Below are 25,347 nucleotides of genomic sequence, written 5' to 3' on the forward strand. Positions count from 1 at the left end.
TCTGGTGATTTCAGTGGTGTTAAGGGGTGTGTGTCTGTGTGTAAAACCTGGGAGCATTGCCACCATTGGAGGTGCCAACCAGCGCCGGATTTAGGGCGGCGTGAGCTGTTCCCCCGCACAGGGTGCCATGCCAGGGGGATGCAAAATAATGATGATAATGACCACAACAACAATCCATATTTACACGGGTTCCTACTCAAAGTTGGGGGATGCCAACTGTTGTTCTCGCTCAGGCCCCATATTAATAAATTCCCAATGGTAACACTCTTCCAGGGGGCTGGCTACCAATGCACAGGAGCTGCTGCTCTGTCCGTAGCTCCTGCATGTAGAGAGTACCTCAGTTTCAGAGAACCCGTATACTGCACCAAAAGAGCTCTCTATCATATTGAACACATAGCCATCATATGAACTAGAACACAGCTCTAAGGGATACAAGTACAGTAATGTGAGATGGTCACTCACTTGTCAGTGTTAAGATGTATGAAAACAAACCGAAATATTTTGTTTATTGGGGCAAGAAATTGTTTCCCAAAATAACACATACAGTACTGAGTAGAGAACACCATGCAAACTAAAACCAGGAAGGCCGTGAGTAGCAAATAAATAAAACATGATTACTGTAAACTGGGATTAGTCAGCACTTTACTATGGTTAGTTCTCCGTGTGGCACCAACTTTAATTGCTGGGCCAAGGGAACACATCAACTCTAAACACACACACACACACACACACACAGTTGTGAAGTCTTATCCCATTACATTTTATAGTAGTACATTCAACTTAGGGTGTTTGGGACTGGAGTGCTAGAGATATAACAAACTGAAAAGAGGTAACAGGTTTAGAGAGACATTGTGCAATTCTTATGTGCAATTTGAACACAAAGTCATTTAATTTAAACCAGCGATTTCCTAGAAGCACGTTCTTTGGATCAAGAATGTGCATGTGAACAAACATGATCTTTGCATTCAAAGACTGCAGTTCTAAGCACAGTTGGAATCGGGCTGCAGTCTGCCAGTCAACTTTGATCGGACATATTTTGCTCTCTGTGTGTGCCAGTCTGTCAGATTGAAAGCAATAGCATGAGAGCACATACGTATGCAGCTGTACCAACCTGTCACCTAAGATCTGTGGAGGAGGCCATCCTTGTGGTCCCACCCCCTTTCACTTGGGCCTTTGGAGATTTAGTGAACAATCTTTTTCATGCTTTTGATACGTTGGGTTTAGTTATGTGTATTTTATATCTTTACAGGAACTGCTTATGAAGAGTGGCATAAAAATGTGATAATAAAACAAACAAATGAAAGGCTTTAATATGACTGTAATACTGGAATTCCTGCTTTGGCAGCGAGTTGGACTAGGAGACTTTTCTGGTTCCTTCCGACTCTATGATACTACATGTATTGACAACACTTCTAGAATCATAGAATTGTAGGCTCATGTCCTAAGTATATTTACTAGGAAGTAAGGCCAATTGAACACAGTGAGCCAAATTTCTGAAAAAGTATGTGCAGGATTGTACTATGGTTCCAATTCTGTGCAAACTTTCCCAGGAGGAAACCTTTTGAACATACTTGGACGCCTAGGATTTCACTGTAAAACTTCTCAAAGCAATTTTTTTTGTTTCGATATTGGAAAATGTCAGAGACCATTTTCTTGTTGAATTATAAACACACACAAACATGATTCTTTCAAAATATCAATCACAAGTCATAAACTTATGTCTTGGGTCCGTCCCCCCCCACTGACATGAGGGTGACATAAATCTCACAGAAAATCCTGGCACAGCATTGGAAAAATTCCTGTCGGCATGTGCCAAGCCTTGTAATCAGTGTAAAACTACAGATGGGAGTGTGCGATACACCAGCCTTCCCACCTGCTGCTGCCTCTTGCTGGGTGTGTGTGTGTGTGTGTGTGTGTGTGTGTGTGTGTGTGGAGAATGTGCTGTTTTAATCCAGACATTTCCTTTGGGCTGTGTTCCTCTTTTTTCTTCAGCTCACCTCTGTTCAATTCACATAGAATTACGCTCCCTGACCCATAAAGTGTGATATTTGTCCTGCTTTAATATTAGCATTTTCAACTGTGGTTGGGGGTGGAAGAAGAGAAGGTGATAAAATACAAGAAGGGTTTTATTGAAGAGTATTTTCCTGATGTCTGTTATCTTTGTTGCTGACATCAGTGTGGACAGTGAGTGCTTAGCGTTGATCGGTGTTCCAGCCTGAGGACTTAGCTCAGGCTGCTACTTTAAAAGTATATTAATACCTGTACCACAGAATCATATACAAATATATCTGTGTGGCGTACAAAATCTTTTAAAACCAAAGCATCATAACAATAAAACAAAATCAAAGTACACTGAAGAAGTTCAAGAGATACCCCTCACGCAAGTCCTTTCATGGGACTGTGTATGTGTGGAGGGGGCAGGGCAATGCCCACTGGCTCCACCCCAGTGACATTCATCCCACTGGCCCATCCATTGAGTGGGACACCTGCAAAGGGACACCTATGTGCATACAGCAGTAAACACATCAACATTGCATTGGGCCAGATCACTTCAATCACAACTGTACACACATGGGTATTCCTCTGTGGATCTTATGGACAGGACCAGTTAGGTCAGTGGCATCAGGGCAGGCACTGGGTGCATTCTTGCCCCTTCCATGTGTTTACGGTACATGTTAAGGAATGCATGAAGAGGGCTCTGGCCTCAAACCACTTAGGGTCAAATCCAGCACTTGATTTTAGCCCATAAACAACTTGGTAACCAGTGAAGTAGGCACGAGATTGACTTAGTATGATCCAAACTCTTGACCCAAAACAGAATCCCGACACTCAGTCACATTCTTGGCTACATTTTCCCTGATTGCTTTATCTCAACGTGATTCTTAAGGAAACCCATAAGACTTAATTGTCGGTTTTCTGTTATTTTCTGGCGGGCAACTTTTCTTTAACTATGCATGGCTCTGTTTCCAGTTCTGTAAAATGGTTCTCAAAGCGGGTTCTCAATAAATCAATTCATTTATATTTACCGGTATAGCCTGTCTCGTCCTTAGGTGTGTGGGGGAACATTTCAATTTATTGAGTTGCTGGAGGTGCCTAAATTGTAACCTGTCCCAGTCCCTAAGGACCAGTCTGTGCCAAAGTTTTGCTATGCTTCTGAATGTGGTACAGACTTTGCTGTGTTGTTCCCAAGCATTCTGTAGGGACAAGTGGCTACACAGAGAACTTCCTGACGAATAGTGCCTCAGCGGTTCAAGGACTTGGTGTGTGGTAGCCACCGAGATAAGAATGTCTCTGGTGCACTTTAAAAAAGATGCTACCAGCATTGTTTACTTAAAATATTGGACTAGGACTCTGGGGAAGAGATGGTGACTTACAGTCTGAGCTTGATCAGATTTTCCGTGGAGTAATTACCCTTGATGTGAGGTGAAGTTTCTTCCTAGTAACCATGCCTAAGGATGGGACTCCAGGATCCAAGCTGGTGCCTGTGTGGAATACTCATTATTTACATAATTACTGAGGATCCAAAATAGAATGATCATGTTCTACTTACATTTTATCATGTTCCAGGTGAAAACTTTTTCCTGAGCTCAGTGTGTGGCTGCTTCTGGGAAATGGCAGCATAATTAACAAGTACCCATAGTTCCTTCACACAGTCATGCCAACAAGAATTGCTGCTGCTTATGCAGAGAAGCAATAAATAATTTTCACATGCTTAAAACGGGCTGTTAAAACCGTCACCCTGCGATGCCGATAGTCATTATTCCCATCCTTTGAAAAGCTCATCAATAGGGGAAGAGCTGCTGATTGTGATACTTTCCTTAAATTAAAGAGAAAAGTGAAGATACTAATCTGGCAAAATGGGAGCGAGAGTGTCGCTTTCATTAATTTCCCTATTACAGTGCTGTTGAGAGATAATTTAAAAGGGGGGGGGGGAGACCGTTAATGATGCATGCAGTGCTTCCTGCATTGCTTTCACAATAGGTTCCTCCCTGGAGAGGGGGGATAGTCTAGAAAGTGGGGGGGGGGTTAGCTTGTTGTGGAATTGGGAAGACGGCTCACTTGGTTCTGGCAGTGAGGGGGTTGACTGACAGTCTGCAGTGCAGTGGAGTTAGCTGGGCTCCCTATATGGCTATGGATTAGCTATATGCTAATACAGATAGGGAAAAGGAGCTGTGCTGAGCCCAGCGAGCTGCTGCCAGTGTAGGCAATCAGAGTCTGAGCAGAGCTGCTTCCTCCAGAGCCATGGCTGAAGGGGGTGAAGGAGGGGAAGATGAAATACAGTTCCTACGAACTGTAAGTATCTGGTTTTTTATTTCTAGGTCAGGAACCGGGTTCTTTTTCTTTGTCTCCTTGACTGTGCCTGCTGTATTGCATTACAGAATAACGTTTTCCCTCTCTGTCTTTCTCCCTCTCTCCCTCTCTCTGCTTGTGCTTGGTTACCCAGGAACGAATGTTTGGGAGAACGGAAAATAATGCAAGGATACGTACAGTCTGTACCAGACAAGCACTGTACATTCTCAGTGCCATCTCCCTCTAAATCTGCTTATTAGCCACCTCCGTCCGAGTTTGGTAACGAAAGGGAGTTGTTTTCTCTGGTGATTCCCTGTGTCTGAAGCATCCTTGTTAACTTTGTGATTGGGTTTCTTAATGCTGCATGCCAGATACCTGACCCCTGAAACTTCTCTCTAGGTTACGCCTCACTGGCAATTAAAAGAAGCTTTGCGGGGAATAGAGGATCAAATCGCAAGCAAACACCGGAGAGGGGTCTTTGAGACCTCTGCAATCCTTCCTCCCCTTTATAGCAAATACACAGACATGCGGGATGTGCTTGTATGAGTGAATGTGCTTCAGAGGTAAACCTGAAATATTTTTCTGTGCTTAAAACAAGAGGTTTGGTTTAAATGGATGTAGCACTTCCTCTGGCCAGGGGTGTCAACCAGTGAAATAATAACTTGCCCCTCTCATAAATGCTCCATAAAGAGCTTTCACAACATTCTTCCATAAGGTTTCGGAGGGGCGATCTTTTCTGATTTTGAAGTGACTCTGATTCACACATTAACTGGTCTAAGGTGTGGGACATCCTTTCATTGGGTAATTCTGTACGTTGACGCGGGTTGGAGTTGCTTGAGGAGCAGCCCTTCAAAATACATTTAGTTCCTGCCGCCCTTTCCCCATTTCTCTGCTTCCTTGCAAAAAACTGTGCCAGCAACAGAGTCTCTGCAGTTTCTAGTGCAACTTTTTTAAAAGGTGAATTTCCAAAATAGGTAAGCTGGCAATCCGTAATAAGCCCACGCTGCTGCCAGTTGGGCAGGGGCACAGAGCAGGGGGAATATGAGAAAAGGTGTCTTGTGCAGCTCCTGAAAAATGCTAGTTGTGTCGAAGTGTCATTGACACTTCCTTCCTTCTGAAAACCTCATGATGGAAGATGTACCACAGGGAAGACTAATTTTATTCCATTACACCTTCTGCTGCTTATGTTATGGGACAACTGCATATCCACACAATGAAGCCCCTAAATGTATATCTTGAGCAATTGATGTCCCCCCCACCCGGCAATAGCATTAGCTTTGCACCTTCCAGGCATGTCTTTGACATGACACCCAAATGCCTGTCTAGGGCGCTTTTGCTTCATATCCTCACTGAACAGCAAGGTGAAAAGCTTTCTCCTTTTCCTAGACAAATAAGGTATCTCATCTTTTCCTGCATGAGGAGACTTCTGATGAGACTGCAACCTGTGTTCCTTCCTCAGAGGGATAGAAACTCTTTCTATCTTTCACTGAATTTAGTGTATTTGACTTAGGATATGGTGTAAACATACACTGATTTTTTTATTAAAGGAGGCTTCTTGGCATCACAGAATAGTGCATAGAGATAGGGTTACTGTTTCTATTTGACGGTACTACCCCCCCCCCCCGCGTGCTCATCATAAAGCACAAAATGCAGGTTTCTTCACTTTTCTAGACAACTTCCTATACATACAGAGGTATCAGCTACTAAACCTTCCCCTGAATTCTACATTCCCTAGGGAGGAGTGTTTATTTATTTCTTGCATACTACTTTGATTGTGGCCATAAATACTAAAGATTAATTACACACTTTGGTACATGAGCAGTATACTAAGGCATGTGTGCAATATGAAAGCACTTTTGCTGCTGAGTTGTTGGGTTGTCTGTTCGACTGTACCAACACAAACCCTCGGTCTTAAAACAAATTTATTTGTAGGGAGGATTCCTTGAGCAGTTGTGTGTTTTTAAAAAATAGTTTCTCACATGCGGCGTAACCTTAAGTTTTGGGCTGGCAGATGTGATCGCATGTATTACAAAGTGACAGAAGGCAGAGTTCAGTGTTCTTATAAAATGCTCCCTTCTAGATGGAACTGTAAAAAATAATAAGATTTGCCATTCAGAGTATGCCGTTCAGAAAATGTGAAACACTTGCAATGTAGTCCCTTCCTTTTATATGATCAAGTCCATTGTCCGAAGCAAAATCCATGTAAATGAAGTCAAGAAAGAAAATCTGATTCCTTTCCTCCCAGCGTTGCACTCCTAAATTTTTGTGAATTGTTTTAAAGCACCTGCCTTCTGCCTTAGAAGTGGTTGCATTTTAGTGGCCAATACACTGGCACTTAAATTCTCTTTTCCCAAAGCTTCCTAGCTTACATTATAATGGTATGTTTTAGAATTCAGGAGGTTTTTTTCCTTTTTGTAGACACGTAAGTGCCGAGCTAGGACTGGGATACACTTATTAAGGATTCAGATGTGGTGCTCCCTGGGCTGTTACAGTGTCAACAAAACCGGTTTACACAGGAAAGGAATTGCAGGATGTTTGATCCACATAAACTTGCTGATTACCTTGGACAATTCACTAGCATAGTTTATGAAATAAAAATTCCAGGATTCAAGCTGGCCTGGTGGTGGATATCACTTCTGTCCTGGGCTAGCTTAGGATGCGTTGCAGCATAGTCTATCTTTCTTAAAAATATTAAAAGAAAAAGACTGCAAAAACTAAAAGTACCTGCAGTCCACTATAGGTGTTTTAAATTAGAATTAAAGATTGTCACTTAACAGTCACATGAAACAGTTTAGTTATACTTTAATGGGTCATCTGTGTTACGTGCCTCTGAGTACTTTTGCACAAGGACATCCACAGTGCCTTGCTGGATCTGATCGAGATCAATCTGTTCCAATGTTATATGCAATAATTGCCACAGCTGCCAATGTACACTAGATAATCTGCTAGAAATTTGTCACTAGTCTGTCCTGACCACTGTCCTGGCCTTCTACACATGTCTACATTATGGCGTTGCAAGAGATTCTGGTACTTACCTTTTAGATTTAATTGACATCCATGTTTGTGTTGTTTGCATGGTCAAGTCTGCTGTTCCTTTGCCCTGAAAGTCCTTATCTCTCATCCCAAATATGTGAGCTTCTGACTATCAAGGCAGTCTCTTAATTGTGAAAGTTTGGGGCTCTGACATGGGAAACCATAACAACAATAATTTATATAGCACTTCAGAGTGTTCAAAGTGCTTTGTGTCAGTAATACTTATAAGTAACCCTGCAATGTAGGTCAATAATATTATCCTATTGCAGATGGGGCATTGAGGCTGAGAGGTAACAGCTTCTCAAGGCAACTAAAGGAATTTATGGCAAAGACTAGCTTTGAACTGGCTCGTAGCTGAGTCTTTAAACTGTTACACTGAAGAATTGTGGGTGGTTTGTTTAAAGCTGGTGTCAGATACAGAAAACTGTTGGATTTTATATTTTAAAAAACAAGGACTCAGTCATATGTTTGTTCATCTCTGCAACCCTAGGTTTAACCTAAAATCTGACCAGTACCTAGGAGAGCTTATTCTATTGAGTCTGCAATCTGTTCCTACACCAAAACTGAGACCAATGCAGCCTTTAACAGCAAGCCGGGTTCTCCTCCTTGTCCCTCTCACCTACTGCTTTGCTTAACATCTAGCATGATGAAGGGTTTCAGAAAGCTCAGAAATCTGTTCGCTATTTATGGCATTTTGTTCCGCCTAATTAAAATATTGCCTTACTATGAAGTTTGGATATTTCTTTTTTAAGGAACAACATATTTTCTCAAAACAAGTTCTGGAGCTAAGTCCTGTGCACTGATCAGTTATTGTTTACATGCTTCTCTTAGACTTGAACCTTGAATGTATGATGAAGAATTCTGATTTATTTTAGTGAAATTTACTTCGGTATAAGAGCTATCTCACACATTACAGTTAGTGTGCTTAGAGTTAGGGCGGCAGTCAGGTCTCTGTGCTCACTTCTGCTTTTGACCACTGTGATTTTAAGGAAACTATTGGGAAATTCCAGAATGTTCATGACCAAATAGCAGAAGCTGCACAAATAAGGTATTGCTTGCTATAGTGCAGGGGCTGGAGAATTATGGGTAGCTTCCGGACTGTTGGGTTTAGGATCGTATATCTGTCAAACTCTTATTGCTTTTCGCCTTTTTAATTTAACACACAGTCTTTTCTGTGCCTCTTCAAAATATGAAATAGTTACACGGATCAGAGAGCATGTATGTAGCACAACAGAAACAAAAACAAAGCAACGCGGCACAATTATCTTATAAGAGGATTTATTCAGGAAACCAAGTCAAAATAAATGCAGTCAAAATTAATGTGAAATATGACAGAATAGTATTTCCGATAGGAAATATAGGTTGTATTAATCATGTTAGGTGTATAATCTTCGGTGCCAAATATATAATCCTTGTAGGGCTATATTGTAACTGAACAACTTTACATTCTTCACTTTTGCCCAGCGTATGAATTACAGATAGGCTGTAAATACATTTAGCATGGAAGAAAGGTGTATGTGTGTGTGAGGTCGGCATCACCCCTCCCCCCCGGCCAACCTGGTTTCCATGTCTGTAACAACAAGCAAAAGTTCGGCAGGCAAAGCTTTTTCCAGCATGCAGATGCACTGCTTTGAAAAACATCGCCTGCTAATTTTCTGTTCATTATGTTGCTGTTAAACATATGGGTCTTGCACCGGAAAGGAGGAGGGACATGGTTGAGATAAATAAGAGCATGTGGCATGTGTAAATAGTGACTAGAACTGGGGTGAAATTCTGTTCTTTTCGAGTTACAACAACTCAGGATTATGTGATGGGAAGTACGTTTAAGATAAATGTTTGGCAATCCTATAGAATTGCCACAGTAAGGCAATGAACTGCGATGGAATCTGGTTTGAATGTTTTATAAATGGTCAGATGGAAGTCTAATTTGTAGTGAAAACCTGAAGCCATATTTCCCATATTTAGAGACAGTTCATCGCTAATTTCATTGGGGATGAAGCAGAGAGGATGGATATTGTCAATTTTGTCCTTCTTATTATCTTCCCAGAGGCATCTCATTGGCCATGGTTGGAGAAAGATTTCACTTTTGAAATCCCAATAACCATTTTCAGGAAACTTGTCATTCGGTGGTGTGAATTGTGACTGCTGCAGTCTGAAAAGGTTGCATGAACAGGAAAATACAAAGCAAGTGATTGTGGAATTATGATCCTTCTTCCTGCAAAGAGAGATGGGATGCTCAGCCCTCACTTGTGCCAGTGGTTCACATTGTTCTTGCCTTTCCCCAGATGTGTTGCAAGCGTCATTTGTACAGATAGAACTTCATCAGTTTAAATAGAGAGGATAAACCTACCAGGATGAGGGTGGAAAGCTGGGGAAAGTGGAGCTACAAATCTAGGAAGCATCTGAAAAGCCTTGCCCTTTACAGATGCAGTAGTTCAACAAAGAAAAAGAATACTCACAGAAACGCAACAGCAAGGAAACAGACCTACACAGCAAGGGTTTCCAAAGCAGCCCTTCTGTTAACACATGCAAACGACAGGAAAGTGGGTTTCAGCAAAAAAAGTACCTATACCTATAACACATGTATTTTATATATAAGCACATACCCCAAATAGTAGCAATAGGGTAAAAAGGAAAAGGAAAAGGTAAAGGACCCCTGACAGTTAAGTCCAGTCGTGGAAGGTAAAGAGCAATTCTGCTGCATCTTCATTAGTTTTGAAGGTGAGAAGTTTGCAAGCTCTTCCCCTTGTTTTACCGGTATATCTTGTCGCTCAGGGGGATGGTTCCAGCTCAGGGTAGTATGAAACGCAATAGCGTCAATTGTCAGCACCCAGGAGGCAAATTGTGGCTTCCATTGGGGGCAATGACACATTTCACTTTTGCACTGTAGACCACCTTAGCAACCTCCTCCTTTGAAACAAGATTTAGGACAGACACACAGATAAAATTTATAGCCTACTACTCTGGAAGGCAGTCCTCTTTTGTAGGGAGATGGGTGCTGCATAGGTTTCTGGAATTAACACAACGAAGAGGGAATTCTATATGTACTTCAGAGGTATGCTACAAGTACTTATTTCTGTAAAGAGCAACACAATCTTGGGTGGGAAATATCAGTATTTAGGAAAAAAATTTGCTATGGTTTCTTCTTTCAATTTTCATGAGTTCAAGGGTAGGGAAACATGGGAATCACAGGATTTGCAAAGGCTGTTGGGCTGGTTCCAACGCAACCAGAACACACTTAACCTCCCCAGAGCTCATGCATTCCCTCGCCTCTGATGGAGCCATAAGGAGGAGATTGGAAGTTTTAGCTTCTGTTTTTTTTGTTTGTTTGTTAACTGCAGCTTGCCACATCTGAACTGGGGCTAAACACAGTTAATCTTAACTATGGTAAGTGGAGACAAGGCAACTCCACACCATAGCTTGCTTGTTTTTACTTACCATAGTTAAGGCTAATTGCAGTTTAGAGTTCAGATGGCATATTAAACTGAAATTAACCTAAAACAGAAGTGGAAGCTCCCAGTCTTCTCTTTGTAGCCATGCCAGAGGAAGGGAGGGGAGGAGGGAGTGCACAAGGCCAAGGCTTGGTTTGTTCTCATTATGCTAAACCATAGTGTTATCACCATATCCAAAGGCAGCTATTGCATTACAGCAAGAGCAAAGGACAAGTAGTCAACCAGAAACTATAGGTTAGCTCCAAATTAACAGTGGAATGTCTTAGATAAGGAACTTTCTGGCTACAGTGTCAGTCACACCTGACCTCAAACACTAGCAGACATACCAGGACTGTCTCGGCTTCTGTCTTGCATCCCTCATTAGCCCTGGGAGATATGGACTTGCATAGAATGTATGCCTATGCTGTTTGTCAGTTAATGTCTGTAAACAATGTAATCTACTAAGTATCATCTCAGAAATATCTGTTGTGTAGCAACCAGCATACTGATTGTGTCTGGCTTTGCAGTACCATGTTATCTAGGTTCTGCAATTTTCCGTTTCTAAGATCTGTGACTTAGATTCTCTTGAGAAAGTGGGCAATGTTGAATGTGCACAGTAATGTGCTGATAGTCAGTGAGAGATCATGCTATAACCTTGATGTTCAAAAAAACCATGGGTGGTTGTCAGCTAGTGTTTCACATTGCTAAGTATCCTTTCACATGCTTACTCCCTTCCTAAATTTTATCGGTGTTCCCAACTGTCTCATCACAGCCAAACTTCTTTGAAAGGATTGGAGAAAAGCTGTTATTGTGTAGCCCAAGCTTTTTATCATGTGCTCTTATGTCTAGAAGTGAATTTATATCAAGGACATTCAAATGCCACCTTGCAGATATGGATCTGTTGTTAGAAGGTAGGATACATTGTGCAATCTTTTACTAATAGTCTTTCTGTATCATCACATTATTTACTGCACTAATTACCCATGTTCCAAGGATGAAGAGTTTGGATTCCTATGAAGGTTTGTGCAATATTGTTTTATGCCTATCTGGTTTTGGCTTCTTTGTGAAGTCAGTATTCATTATCCGTAAACCAGTAAATACTCTCATTGCTCACTGAGCCATCATTTTCTGAGGTCACATCCACACCATATATTTAAAGCACTCTTATGCCACTTTAATAGTCATGGCTTCCCTCAAAGAATCCTGGGAATTGTAGTTTGTTAACAGTGTTGAGAGTAGTTAGGAAGACTCCCCCACAGAGCTACAGTTCCCACTTCATTTCTTTGCAGGATGAAGTGACTTGCAGGATAGTTAAACACTTCTGCAGCAATTTAGGCGCTGAAACTATCTTAGGTACTGAGAGTCAGACCTGCATTAGTTTCCTTATGGAAAACAAGTCTCTCATGAATTTAAATAAAAACGTAATTTCTTAAAGTTGAGCTTCAGAATAATGTTCAAATGTTTTAGTTTTAGGGAAAATGTTCAATGATTCCTAGCAATTTCTGTCATTCACTAGAGAGAAATGTTTTGAGAAAACATTTCATCACAAATTGTTCTTAATAGAGGTGTTATCAGCCTTTGGTTATGAATTCAGAGAGATTTGTGTTAACTGTTGCTATGTTGCTATGAAATCATTTTGCTGATTTATTTTTTGTTCAAAACATATTTTACAAAAATAGCCTGTGGCATTTTATTTCACAACAGTAGCCCAGTTAAATATAATTGACTTGTGAATCACGCTGTGTGAAAAGCAAAGTTGTCTCCAAATGGCCCTTTGAAAAACTTTACAAAATCACAAGCCTTAAAATAGAAATAGTTTTATAAATGTATAAATAGTAAATAGGTTTATAATTCCATAAAGTCATGCTAATGATTGCTTTATTTAAATTTTCTTATAAATTTGACACATCAGAATCCCAGCATTGGCACTGAGACTTGCAGATGATCTTTGGTTGGTAGCAGATTGTAAATAATGGTGGCTTTAATGGGATATTGTATTGAGGAATAGTTCCAGATAGCAGTAAATAGATAATAAATGGCAATGCAAATACTGTTTGACTGGAATACAGAGTATCATGCCTTGAGCAGCGATATAAAAGATGCCTGTGGCCAAATAACTTCAACCCCCCAAGAATTGAGCAACCTTTCTTAAATTCATTGCCTGTAGTGCTTTAGTCTATGTAGTGGGATGTATACAAAAACATGAAGACAATTAGTAAATGGTATATGTTCTACACATCTCATTAATGGCAATGTCTTCCACTAAGGAACAGACTTTTAAAGCCATCTGATAAGCCTCAGTATCTGTTTCCCTAGATGTAAACAAATATTCTTAGTTAGGTGCAAAGGAGGAAGCTAATACTAAGTCATATCATTGTTCCATCTAGCTCTATTGTCTGCATTGATTGGCAGAGGCTCTCCTGGGTTTTAGGCAAGAGACTGTCCCAGCTCTATCTGGAGAACCTGGGTCCCTTTGCATGCAAAATCTGTACTGAACTACTCATTGACAGTTATATAGCACTAGTAATGTTGAAGGTCTGTAGCACCAAATATACTATCTATAGTAGTACAGAATATACTTTTGGCTCAGTAAACTGAGTGCTAAGAATGATACTCCACCATATCTCTATGGCTGGATTCATGCATACACTCAACAGTATGGTGGCAACTTGCAGAAAGTCTTTTTGCTCTCTCCAGAGCTACTTACTGCTGTTGGTGTTCCCTTTTTGGTGGTTTGTGAGCACATAGTTAAAATGGTTGGAACCTTGCTATGAGCTGCTTCCATTGCTACAAGGAGAAGTTTCTTAATTGCTGTATTCTACAACCATTGTGCTGTGAAATACATGTGTGATTCAGATCTAATACCGTATTTTTTGCTCCATAGGGTGCACCAAACCATAGGGCGCACCTCATTTTTAGAGGAGGAAAACAAGATTTTTTTTTCTGGTTTTCCTCCTCTAAAAGGCTGGGAGGGGTGGCGGAGGAATGCTGCTGGTTCTTCCCCACCAACCCCAATCGCCAAAGCAGGCTTTCTCCCCCTATGTCCCAACGAATATGTCTGTCAACTATGTCCAGCACATCAAATTTTATCGTGAAGAGTGGAATTCACTGGTACAGAGAAACAAAGAGAAACCCAAAGCCTGTCAGCTGAGGGTGGGAGATACTGAGAAGCCAGAAGTTGTGAGAGCCTCACCTAACTGCAAACACCCCCAAATGAGAAAGCAACTGACAACTATCTCTATGAGAAGTTCAAGAAGATAAACTGGCAGTACTGAAGCTGGATTCCTGATCACAAAAAAATCCTCTTCAGATGTCCAGAGCAAATGCACAGGGAAATTTGAAAAGGGGAAGTTTCACTTAGAATTGTCCTTGTGACCAGGAACTCTTTTTGTAAACCACTCTGAGGGGATTAAAAAAAGAAAATCATGATGTGTATAAATTTTATTAAATATTTCACAACATTCACAGAGCAACTGTGATACAGATAAAAAGCTTAAGTCAAAGTGCAGAGTATGGGAAACACACAAGATGAATTTGACCTAATAGGCATTACTTAAACCTGGTGGGATGAGACTTATGACTAGAATACTGTATAGAAATAGAGGGGTGCAACTTATTCAAAAGGAATAGACCGAACAGGAAGATCCAGACTGAAGACTTGGAAGATGCCTTCCTTGAGCAGAATACCAAACATACCAAACATTCAAAAATGGTCATAATAGTCACGGGAGACTTCAATTATCCCCAATATCTGTTGGAAATCAAGCTCTGCCAAGAATGTAAGGTCCAACAAGTTCCTCAATTGCCTCACTGACAATTTCATTTCCCACCAGCAACAAGAGGATTATCTATATTGGATCTGGTTCTCACCAACAGGAACAAACTGATTGACATAGTGGAAGTACTTGGAAATGTGGGAGGAAGTGATCATGTCCTCTTGGTTTCATGATTACAGAGACAAGGGAAAGCTGAGTGTAGCCGGACATGCATTCTTTACTTTAAGAAGGCTGATTTCACTGCACAACAACCACACAAGAAATATGTAAAATAACCAAGCAAGTATTAGAAATCACCCCAGAATTGGCCTTACTAAACATCTTCCAAGACAATAATGCCCACTTACACCACAAATAACTCATAACCCACCTACTTTCAGCAACCAGAAACATCATAACCAGACACTGGAGAGACCTGTCAGGAGTAAGCATGGACCAATGGTACCAAGTAGTATGGGAAACAGCCTTACTAGAAAAATTAACCAATAAGCTGAAACTGACACGGGGACAAATAGAAGAAGACGCCTTCACCCCGGTATGGCTCCCCTTTATCACATACACAGCCCAACAAGACAATGACAAAAATCTACCAACAGCATACAAATCAATATGGCTAACCTGATCCATAACACCCACCCCACTCACACATGAAAACAAAGACCATCACAGCCAATCACAAATGAACAACCACACCTTAGGCCAACCCCAACCTCTCTCACCACCAAAGGAAAACAAGCAAACAAAAGAGAACCTGCACAAGCATCGCTGACATCAAACCCTACATATATTAAGTAAAATAGAAACATTGTCACCCGACCCCACCCTCACCCAACCTTCCACCCCTGTCCACCTTCCCCCCTTTTTCTTCCTAATGTCTCAACAAATGTAACTGATTTGTAAAAATGATACATGTAAAAAATACAAGAGAGACATCACACATACTTTGGAAATCTTTAATAAAAAATACTTCCAAAAAAGAAGAAGGCTGATTTCAAAAAGCTTGAGGAACTACTGGGCATGGAAGAAAAGGGAAATCACAAATTAAGAGTATACACAAGTAGCCAACAGTTGCAGATCAGATGGATCAAAGCTCATAATGAACTCAGGCTTACACAAGCCAACCTTAAAGAAGAGTAGAAGAGTTTGGATTTGATGTCCCGCTTAGTTAAAAACTGAACTAGCAGAGATGCTGATTTTCTCACAGCTGGGCCACAGGGGTAGAGGGCAGGGCTCATGAATATAAAACTTAGTGTTGCTTCCTTCTCTCTTTATTCTGCTAGTAAAGTATTTGGCCATCACTTTGGAAGTTTTGCTTCTAGTTAGTTGGAAACAAATAGCTACAATGTTAATACTTAGATAAATGTGTTAATATATAATTAAGACAAGCTGATTCCTTTATATTGGATTATCTTAAAGAAAGCAGATATCAAAGCCCATCCCTTTTAAATTGACCATTTCCCAAAACAATTTTCATTTTTTAGTCAGTATATGACAGCAAGTTCAACAATGTATTCCATGCTGTCAATTCCTTCAGTGAAGAGCAGCTTTCTCTCAGGCTGTCAGGGGGAAATGTCAGCGTCCTGAAAAGCTATAGCTAAGTAAACGAGACAGAAAACTTTAATGTAGGCAAAAACAGAAACTTCAAAGTAGGCTTAAACTGGTTTACATGAAAGTTAAATCATTCTCTTCTGCACGTAGTCAAGGAATACTGCAGAACCAGATAACATCTTCAGCATCCTATCTAGAAAATAAAATAAAATAAAATAAAATCTGTGGGAAACTCTGAAACCCAGTAAGTACCTATAACATTACTAGTTTAGATGCCTCAATATATGGTGCAATGAAGACTAGCTGAAGAAGCAAGACTAACTCAAGCAGTCATCACTAGAAATATTACAGTAGATTTTCATGGTCATTACACAGGAAGATTGGTAATTAAATTGATTTAATTTTCAATTTTCCTCTGGAATGGTAAATCGGTCTTGCATTAATTAATAGGTTGGGATATTCTTACTTTCAGCTGCCATCCCAAGTTAATCAAATAAAGGGTAGCTTGGAATGATCAAAGGTACAGTTGGTTCTGAACCAATTGGTGTGGGGACACTTGAAGCAAACAATGCAACTCTTATGAAATGAGAATATTTTGTAGTTCATATGTAGGTAAACCAAGACCTTGACTAAGGCAAATATTGTTACAATAATTGTTTCAAACAGCACACAGAAAGTTACTCAGTATTTTACAGAGGACTGTGTAATAATAGCACAATAGTTCTGGGAACTAATGTTGGTTCACTAGGCAAACTCACCTTAAAAACCTCCATTTAAACTGATTATGAAACAGCTGAACTGCAATATATTAAGAGTTTCAATGCTATCGCTTGTGGGGTGAACTAAGACAAAGATTATTTTAGCACATTAAATCAATTCTTTAGTCGTTTTGAGGTGGGAACTGGAACTACCGTCACCACAGCATTGGCTACCAGCACATCATCAGAAACTATTACTGATAAACAACCACTTTTATTACAGACTTCTGACGTACAACGTGCTTTTCGGAACATTAATATCAGGAAGGCAGCTGGACCGGATGGAATCACGGGACGAGTTGTTAGGGACTGTGCTGCAGAATTAGCTGGTGTATTTACGGACATCTTTAATCTATCCTTGTTGCAGGGTTCTGTCCCTACCTGCCTGAAGACATCGATTATAGTGCCAGTCCCTAAGCAGTCAGTGGTGGTATCTCTCAATGACTACAGACCAATAGCCTTAACATCTATCGTTATGAAATGTTTTGAGAGATTGGTGCTGGATTATATTAAGGCTGGTCTTCCATCCACTCTAGACCCGTTCCAGTTTGCATACAGAAGTAATAGATCTACTGATGATGCTATCTCTATTGCTGTTCATACTGTACTGAGTCATCTAGAACAACAGGGAACCTACGCAAGGCTGTTGTTCGTGGATTATAGTTCTGCTTTTAATACAATTTTACCAGGCAGGTTATTTTTTAAAATGACCAATCTGGGTATACATCAGAAGATCTGTTTGTGGGTAAGGAATTTCCTGACTGATAGGCCGCAGACAGTGAGAATGGGATCTTACTATTCTTCTACCCTAGTATTAAGCACAGGAGCTCCTCAGGGATGTGTGTTAAGCCCTTTTCTTTATTCCCTGTACACATGTGATTGCACCCCACTGTATAATTCCAACACAATCATCAAATTTGCGGATGATACAACAGTGGTGGGGCTCATTAGTGAGAATGATGAGTCTGCTTATAGGAAAGAAGTACAGGGGTTAATTCAATGGTGTAAAGAAAATAATCTTATGCTTAACACCAAAAAAACCAAAGAACTTATAATTGACTTTAGGAGAAAGAAAAGTGTATTTTTACCATTGCACATAAATGGCGAGGAGGTGGAGAGGGTTGGCAGTTTTAAATACCTGGGCATTTACATCTCCGAGGACCTCTCATGGACTGTAAATATTAATATGGCTGTGAGGAAGGTGCAGGGGAGGTTGTATTTCCTGAGAATGCTCAGGGGATTGAATCTATCTCAGCACCTACTCCTGTCCTATTATCACAGTACCATTGAGAGTGTCTTAACCTATAGTATACTATCGTGGTATGGGAGCAGCTCTGTAACGGATAAAAAGGCTTTACAGAGAATAATTAAAATTGCCCAGAATGTTATTGGGCTCCAACTACCAACCCTGGACGAGATCTTCACGTCTCGCTGTTTGAAGAAGTCACACAACATCCTGAGAGATCCCACCCATCCTGCTCACAACCTTTTTGAACTGTTGCCTTCGGGCAGAAGATACAGGATAATGAAAACTCGAACCACACGCCTTCTGAATAGTTTCTATCCAAGAGCTTTGATTGCACTTAATAATGATCTCAGGGTCAGTAGTAAGTAATAGTAAGCAGTGAGTAGTAGGGAATGAGACAGGATCTTAGGTTATGCTATGCTTTTAATAGGTTAAGTTATACTCTGGATTATGTTATGTTTTAATAGATTATGTTTTAATAAGGATGAGAGTGTTGGAGATATGTGCAAATGTGTATGGTAAATCCGGTCTTTGGGTGTTTGATTTTCGTTGTTGTGTATACTGTGTATATACGGACAATGACAATAAATAAATCTTAATCTTAATCTTAATCTTAATCTTAATTATATGTGTGCACTGGCCTACCAATGCAAAGATGTCTGTATCATAAAAATTGGTTTTGTGAATTACCACTGTTTATGTAATAATCACCATCTGTACTTTTCTACCTTCCATTTACCTTTAACTTTTTATAGTCCCCCTTTCCCAACCATGTGTATATGTATTTGCGACCCAGGATAAAATTTCATGCATCTTATAAAGTGGAGTGTAGTCCACGAAAGCTTTGGCAGTAGTAAATTGGTTAGTCTTTAAGGTGCCACAAAAGTCTTTGTAAATTTGGGTGCTAATGCAACGGGGATGCGGGTGGCACTGTGGTCTAAACCCCTGAGCCTCTTGGGCTTGCCGATCAGAAGGTTGGTGGTTTCGAATCCCCATGCCGGGGTGAGCTCCCGTTGCTCGGTCCCAGCTCCTGCCAACCTAGCAGTTCAAAAGTACGTCAAAGTGCAAGTAGATAAATAGGTACTGCTCTGGCGGGAAGGAAAGCGGTGTTTCCATGCGCTGCTCTGGTTTCAGTGCTCCGTTGCACCAGAAGCAGCTTAGTCATGCTGGCCACATGACCCAGAAAAACTGTCTGCAGACAAACGCTGAGGCCTGTAAAGTGAGATGAGCGCCACGACCCCAGGGTCGTGTGCGACTGGACTTAACTGTCAGGGGTCCTTTACCTTTACCTTTTAATGCAACACTAATACCTGACAGGTATTCTACAGTTTTGTTATTTTCTGAGCCTGGCCCAACAATGAAGCTGTTCTGCAAACCACTAAGACCATGAACAGAAGGGAAGGGAAGAAGGAGAAATGTGGGGAAAGAGAAAGGATGGTACAATTATTGTCTCCACACAGCTTCCCACGTTTCTATAGTTCAGATGTTTCCCAACCTTTGGGACACATTTGGGATTTTGAGGAAGTGCCATGGGTGCCAGTCACAACATGGCAGCCAGGGTGTGTGTGGCATAATACAAAATGACTGTCACATCTGAAATAGCACATCTGGTTTTCACTAGCAGAACTGCTTGGTTGAATCTGGTCCAGAGACCTTTTGAAGGTGCCATGGAAGGTATTGGCAGGCACAAGTGGGCAGCACATTGATGCTCCTTGCCATAGGTTATTTGTAGACACTCATGTAATTTATTAGCTTTGCTGAGTCTCTAGCTTAGAAAGCCATTTCTGCCTAACAAAGAAGTAGGGCTGCGGGCGTGCCATGACCCCTTCACGTGGACAGGGGGTGGCCCAGCCATTGGAAGATTCCCGGCCGCATCACCACTCAGAGCGACCAATCCGGTTGTTCTGGTGGGGTGGGGCCCGCTGCATTTAAGCGGGCGCATGGCCGGGGGCTCACACTCTTGCTTTCCCACTCCCAGCTGCCTATTTTACCGCCCACCCTCCCGTTAGGTGCCTCTTTTCCTGACCCTGCTATGGGCTTCAGTTGGTCGCCATTGAGGGGTCTGGTAGGAATTGGCTCCGGCCTGGTGGTTTTCGCCTACCTCATAGCAACTAGTCAGAACTTTGGTTTTGGCGGTTAGGCATTGGATTATCTTTGTCAGGTTGAAGGGTGGGGGAGGTAGCGCCATCACCTCCTCCAAATATTGAAGGGTATTCCATTAGAGGAGTCTGGGGGGCGTGGCCCTGTCTGAAGCCTTGGGAGGTTAGGGCCAAAGGGATGCCCCCTATCAGTGGTCACAGGGTGAGTTCCTAGTTGATGTGCATCAGCAGGGCTCCCCTATCGGTGGCTAACCCTTCCCGCACTTCCAGTACAATGGGCTGGAGTCAGATATAGTTGGTTACATCCAATGCCTAAGCCAATACTGCTCATCATCCGTAACCAATAAAGTTGTGGCCCATTAACCTTAATTCTTGTGTCCTGTGTCTTCATTCATCACGGGGGGTTGGGGCATCGCCACGCAACTCGTTCTGTCACTTTCACATCTTCAACTGACTGCTCAAATCTACCTGTGCTCCTTCCATCTGTGGTCATTGCACCACTATCCTTTCTTCCCTTTTGTCCTGTATAATTGACGCCACAGTAGCTTGTCGTCTTTCGACTTGCAATATCATGTCGCTGTTGTCCCTCAAAGGTGATAAATTATGTCGCCAGGCACAGAGGTATATTTAGAATAGCTTGCAATATTTTAAGGCAATATGGTTTCATACTCATATATAAAGAAAGTGATTGCCTAATATCATCAGCATTCAGCAGAGAAGATGGTTCTGAAACTTGGAAGTTTAAGATTATAAGAGCAATTCAGAAGAATAAAATGATGCTAAGACCTGCTGCAAATTACATATCAGAGGATGTGACAAAGCATTTCCACAATATCCATGGCCTCATTTTTTTCTATTTTTCTCTACTCAAAGCTGACATTTTCTTAGAAACCAAAATGTTTCAAGTCAGATCTTATGTACAAATAAACAAGTAGATGTTGACCTCATGCTGCCTACGACAGGAATGAAAATGGATTCAAAGGAGCAGTAATGAAATGAGCATTGCCATTTATGTTAATACCTCAAAAGTCCTTCCTTCCTTAACATTTGAAATATACCAAGTGTTCTGCATAATCCCTATGGCTAGCTAACAGCATGCTTGAAAAATACTGTTGAAAAGAGAGTACTGTATGTTTCCAGTAATGATATCCAAAACAGTTTAACTACGTTAATGAACACATATTTGATTAAACACGTTGAAAGAGAATATTTAAATAGCATTCAGTACAAGGAAAGGGTAACTAGGGAAAGGCAGAGCATATTCTACACAGCCACAAAACATGTATCTGATGGCAAAAAAGGTTCTGATTTGAAGGAGACAAGAAACCTCTAGAAAAATGAATACAATTTTAGCACACAGTCATTCTTTAGTGTCTACTTTGCTCTGCTCTTCAAATTGTTTTGAATCCACACCAACGAAACCTGTGCTTCTGGTGTATGAACCACTCTTGAGTATCTAACATTTGTATTTAAAATGTCGGACACTCAAGAGTGCTTCATACATCTAAACATTTTGGAACAGCCCATCAACTCATATAGCTCCAGAAGGTATTTTTTTCTTTTTCAGCCTATTCTTCCTCTGCAAAAGGAATTTGAATGGACCTATACATGGCTCATTGGCTGCTGAGCCAGCTATGGAATTTGGATTATTTTAAAAGAAAATTGGACAAATTAGTGGTGGGTAAGGTTGTCAGTGGCCACTATCCATGATGGCCATGTACTGTCTCCAGTATTGGAGGCAGTATGCCTCTTAATATCAGTTTCTGAGGTTTACAAGTGAGGAGAGTGCTGGTGTGCTTATGTTCAGCTTGTGGGTTTCCCATTGGACATCTGGAAGGCCTGTGAAAATAGGATGCTAGACTAGATGAGTCTTTGGTCTGATCCAACAGGGCTCTGCTTCTCATTATTATTGTTATTAATTTGATTTATTTGCCTGCTCTTCAACTTAGGATCCCAGGGCATGTCACAGTAATTTATGAATGCAATATCCAAAACATTTAAAAACAATTTGCATGGATTGTTGTATGTTCTTACAGAGTCGTGGGGGGTGACACAACTATTATTTAGAATGAAGCGCGAGAGGTGGGGGTGGAGTGCACCAAATTTTGGCGTTGCACAGGGCAGTGATGAAATCTGAGACCCCAAGGTCTGTCACGGGTCAGCTGGAACCAGTCAGAATTAAGACTCCAGGAAAAGGATAAATAACCACTTCTTCCATCTCGCCATCAATTCAGATAAACAAAAAATGTTGGTTCTTGGCCACAGAAGTAACAGTGTAGCCCAGCTGTCCATTAATACCAGATCAGAAGTGGCAGGGCCGGCTGTTAGCTCTTGAAGGCACATTAGTTTTTGCCATTTAAGGCAGCCACTACATGATAGCTTCCTTAAAACCATGTGTGCTATTGGACCATATTCTTGTCCCTATGGCTTTGTAAGCCAAGAGTGAGGAATGAGCAGTCACAGTTGAGACTCGTAAGCCAAAAAATAAAATAAAATGTATCTTCTAAGCAAAAGGTTAGTTTTAGTCATCTAAATGGTCTATCGGTATCAGATGCATTTTGCAGACTTGACTATCACTGCAGCATCAGGGGAGTAAGAGAGGAAAATCCTTATTAGAGGCATTCCCTTCAAGGTTATTCTATAGGAAAACTGCTGAAGGGTATGTTCTTTTTATACTGAGATAAACAAACCAATGTTAGGAGTGTTTATACTGTACCTGTTGCCAAGAAGAGATTATTATTCTAGTATAGATAAAGCTTGAATTTCACACACCCCACTAATTCATTACAGATCTGGAAGCTTATCTTTCCAGTCAATAATAAATCAGGGCTTTGTCTGGGGGGGGGGGGGACTGTTAAAAGAACAGCAAAAAAGGGCAACCTTTTCCCTTGAGCTTTGCAGGTAAAAATTTAAGTGACCTAATAAAGCCCGCAACTGGCACAGTATCATTTATTTGGCTGCCCAGGAGCCTCCCAACAAGTGCTTTAAAATGCTGTAATTTTTCCTGTGGGAGTCTTGCCTCCATGGAAACATAATCCAGCTCGACTTCAAGCATTTTTCTCACTGCACAAGAACCCACCCACTTACCTGATTTTAATGGTGCCCGTTACTTTTGGAACAAATATATTGTTGACTAATACACTTATTTGATCCAGAGGTTTTATTTGCTTTGGCTTTCCATGACTATTTTTGAATCACATTTTCATATTTCTTGATCCGGCAGAGGGGAATTTAATGAGGACCAAACAAAGATCAGCAATCAGATTGCATCCATCATTCTTTGACTGGTGTAAATTGTAATGATGACATTGCATCTAATAAAGATGTGCAAGCCTGGCATTTGAGAAGATGGAAATACAGTTGTAAAGTGGACAATTAAAACTGTATGCACAGAGGACTCTTCTTCATGAATTCAGATGCCCTGTTTCTGAATGCATTGAGAAGCGCCAACCACAAATACAGATATACACATTGAAGGTTTTTTTTAGATAGTACACTGAGTGTTCACATGTCAGAGGCAGAACCACAGGGCCACCTCCATGCACACATGCACATTTCTTGCGCTGGGGCCAGAGATCCCATGAGTGTGCTGCTCATAAGACCATCCCATTCACAGAAGGGCATGAGGTTATTTTTGCTGAAATAGCTTCCATCCTCCATCCAGCAGGATTCTGCTTGATCAAACACACTTCCACAACTGAAGTAGCCTTTCTGTTTATGGAAAGACAACTATGGATCCAAGCCATCTTGTGCATGTTTAAAATGTCTGAGAATAGCCTGGGTCATAAATAAATTCTGGGCTTGGAACCGGTCCAGATTCTACTACTATAAATCTTCATTCCTGTCTACACAGCCCTCATGTGACATGTAGCAACTCCCTCCCTATGTATATGTGTTGCTGAAAGCCAAAAAGCAACTGTGGCTTGGGAAGAGACTCAGAGTAGCCCTATTGGGTAAGTAAGATACCCTTTGTGTTCCTGTTGAAAGGCTCTGTGGGGCATGCATCATTGTGAGTGGTCAGTCTGTCATTTGTGGTATTTGATTCAACCCTTAGAAGCATGCATCCTATGTTATTTCAACAGGATTGGTAAAGCATTCACTATAATAAAATATGTAGCTTGTATTGTACAGCTGAATTTTGTGTACATGTGCGGCAGTCAATCTCTCAGCAATAAACTCATATATGTTTGAACTGATATGAAAGCTCTGTGAGTTTGAGGTTGTAGTTGTCAATTGATGAGCTTTCCCTTAGATATGCTTGTGCAAGGAAATCATGTTGACATCAGAAAAGGTTCACCACTCCAACTAGAATCTCCCTACATCTCAAAGGGTGCTAGTACTTTTGTTGATCATATTTATATGTTCTTCTAATTTGCAATATGCTTCACTATTTTTAGTAGCCATATGCGATCAATAGAGGCTTTGTGCAAGGAAAGTGCTTCCATTTACACATCTAAAATGGAGACTGCCAATTTTTCGTTTTAGCAGAAGGTATTTGCACCACATGGGGGATGCTGCTTAGGATACTTTTTTGGGTGGGAGACTTTTCAGGGGCTTTGAAGAAGAGCTGCCCAGAGGAGAAAATCAAGTGTGGCACTTCGGATCCCAGTCCTTGTGTCCATCTTCATAACAGCAATCTTGCATGGCAGACCTCCAGCTTATTCCATTGTAAACCAAGGACTGCTTCACAGGTTCCATGTTTATATGTTGGTCTTTGAGGGTCCCAGATCAAAGTTCAATCTCTATCTGTTTAAATCACACCATCAAAAAACTGAAGGTTCATTTGGGATCGGAGGTGGGGTGGGAAGTGTTAGATATGCATATAATAAAATAAAATAAAATCCATGATTAGTATGGAACATAGATTTTGATCAACTCTAAAATATTTGTGGTGGGTTTTTCTTTTTCTTGAAGGTCACATCCTACCCCTTGTTACATCATGAAAATTCACACTGATTTTATATTCTATGAGCCCTTTTCTCATTCTGCTTCCGCTGGCTAATCAATGATAACTGCTGATTTCTCTTACAATCCTAGTAATTTGAATAGGGCTTGAATTTGAAGAGCTATTGAAATCCTCCATACATCTGGGCTTTATTATATTATACTTCCATAATGAAGCCATTTTAACAACTTTTCTGAGTCGTTGTTATGTTCTTTTTATAT

At 40.9% G+C, this 25,347-nt stretch overlaps 1 protein-coding gene across 1 annotated transcript in view; it reads left to right on the plus strand.

Annotated features, from left to right (window-relative positions):
- The first annotated feature begins 4,070 nt into the window (after positions 1 to 4,070).
- Positions 4,071 to 25,347, plus strand: part of RYR3 (ryanodine receptor 3) — a 269,478-nt gene continuing 248,201 nt past the window's right edge. The window contains exon 1 of the mRNA XM_033144894.1: positions 4,071 to 4,293. Coding sequence (XP_033000785.1) covers positions 4,243 to 4,293 — 51 coding nt within the window. The 5' untranslated portion in view covers positions 4,071 to 4,242. The remainder of the gene's footprint in view (positions 4,294 to 25,347) is intronic.

The sequence above is a fragment of the Lacerta agilis genome, chromosome 1, assembly GCF_009819535.1.
Source record: "Lacerta agilis isolate rLacAgi1 chromosome 1, rLacAgi1.pri, whole genome shotgun sequence".
NCBI classification, from domain to species: domain Eukaryota; kingdom Metazoa; phylum Chordata; class Lepidosauria; order Squamata; family Lacertidae; genus Lacerta; species Lacerta agilis.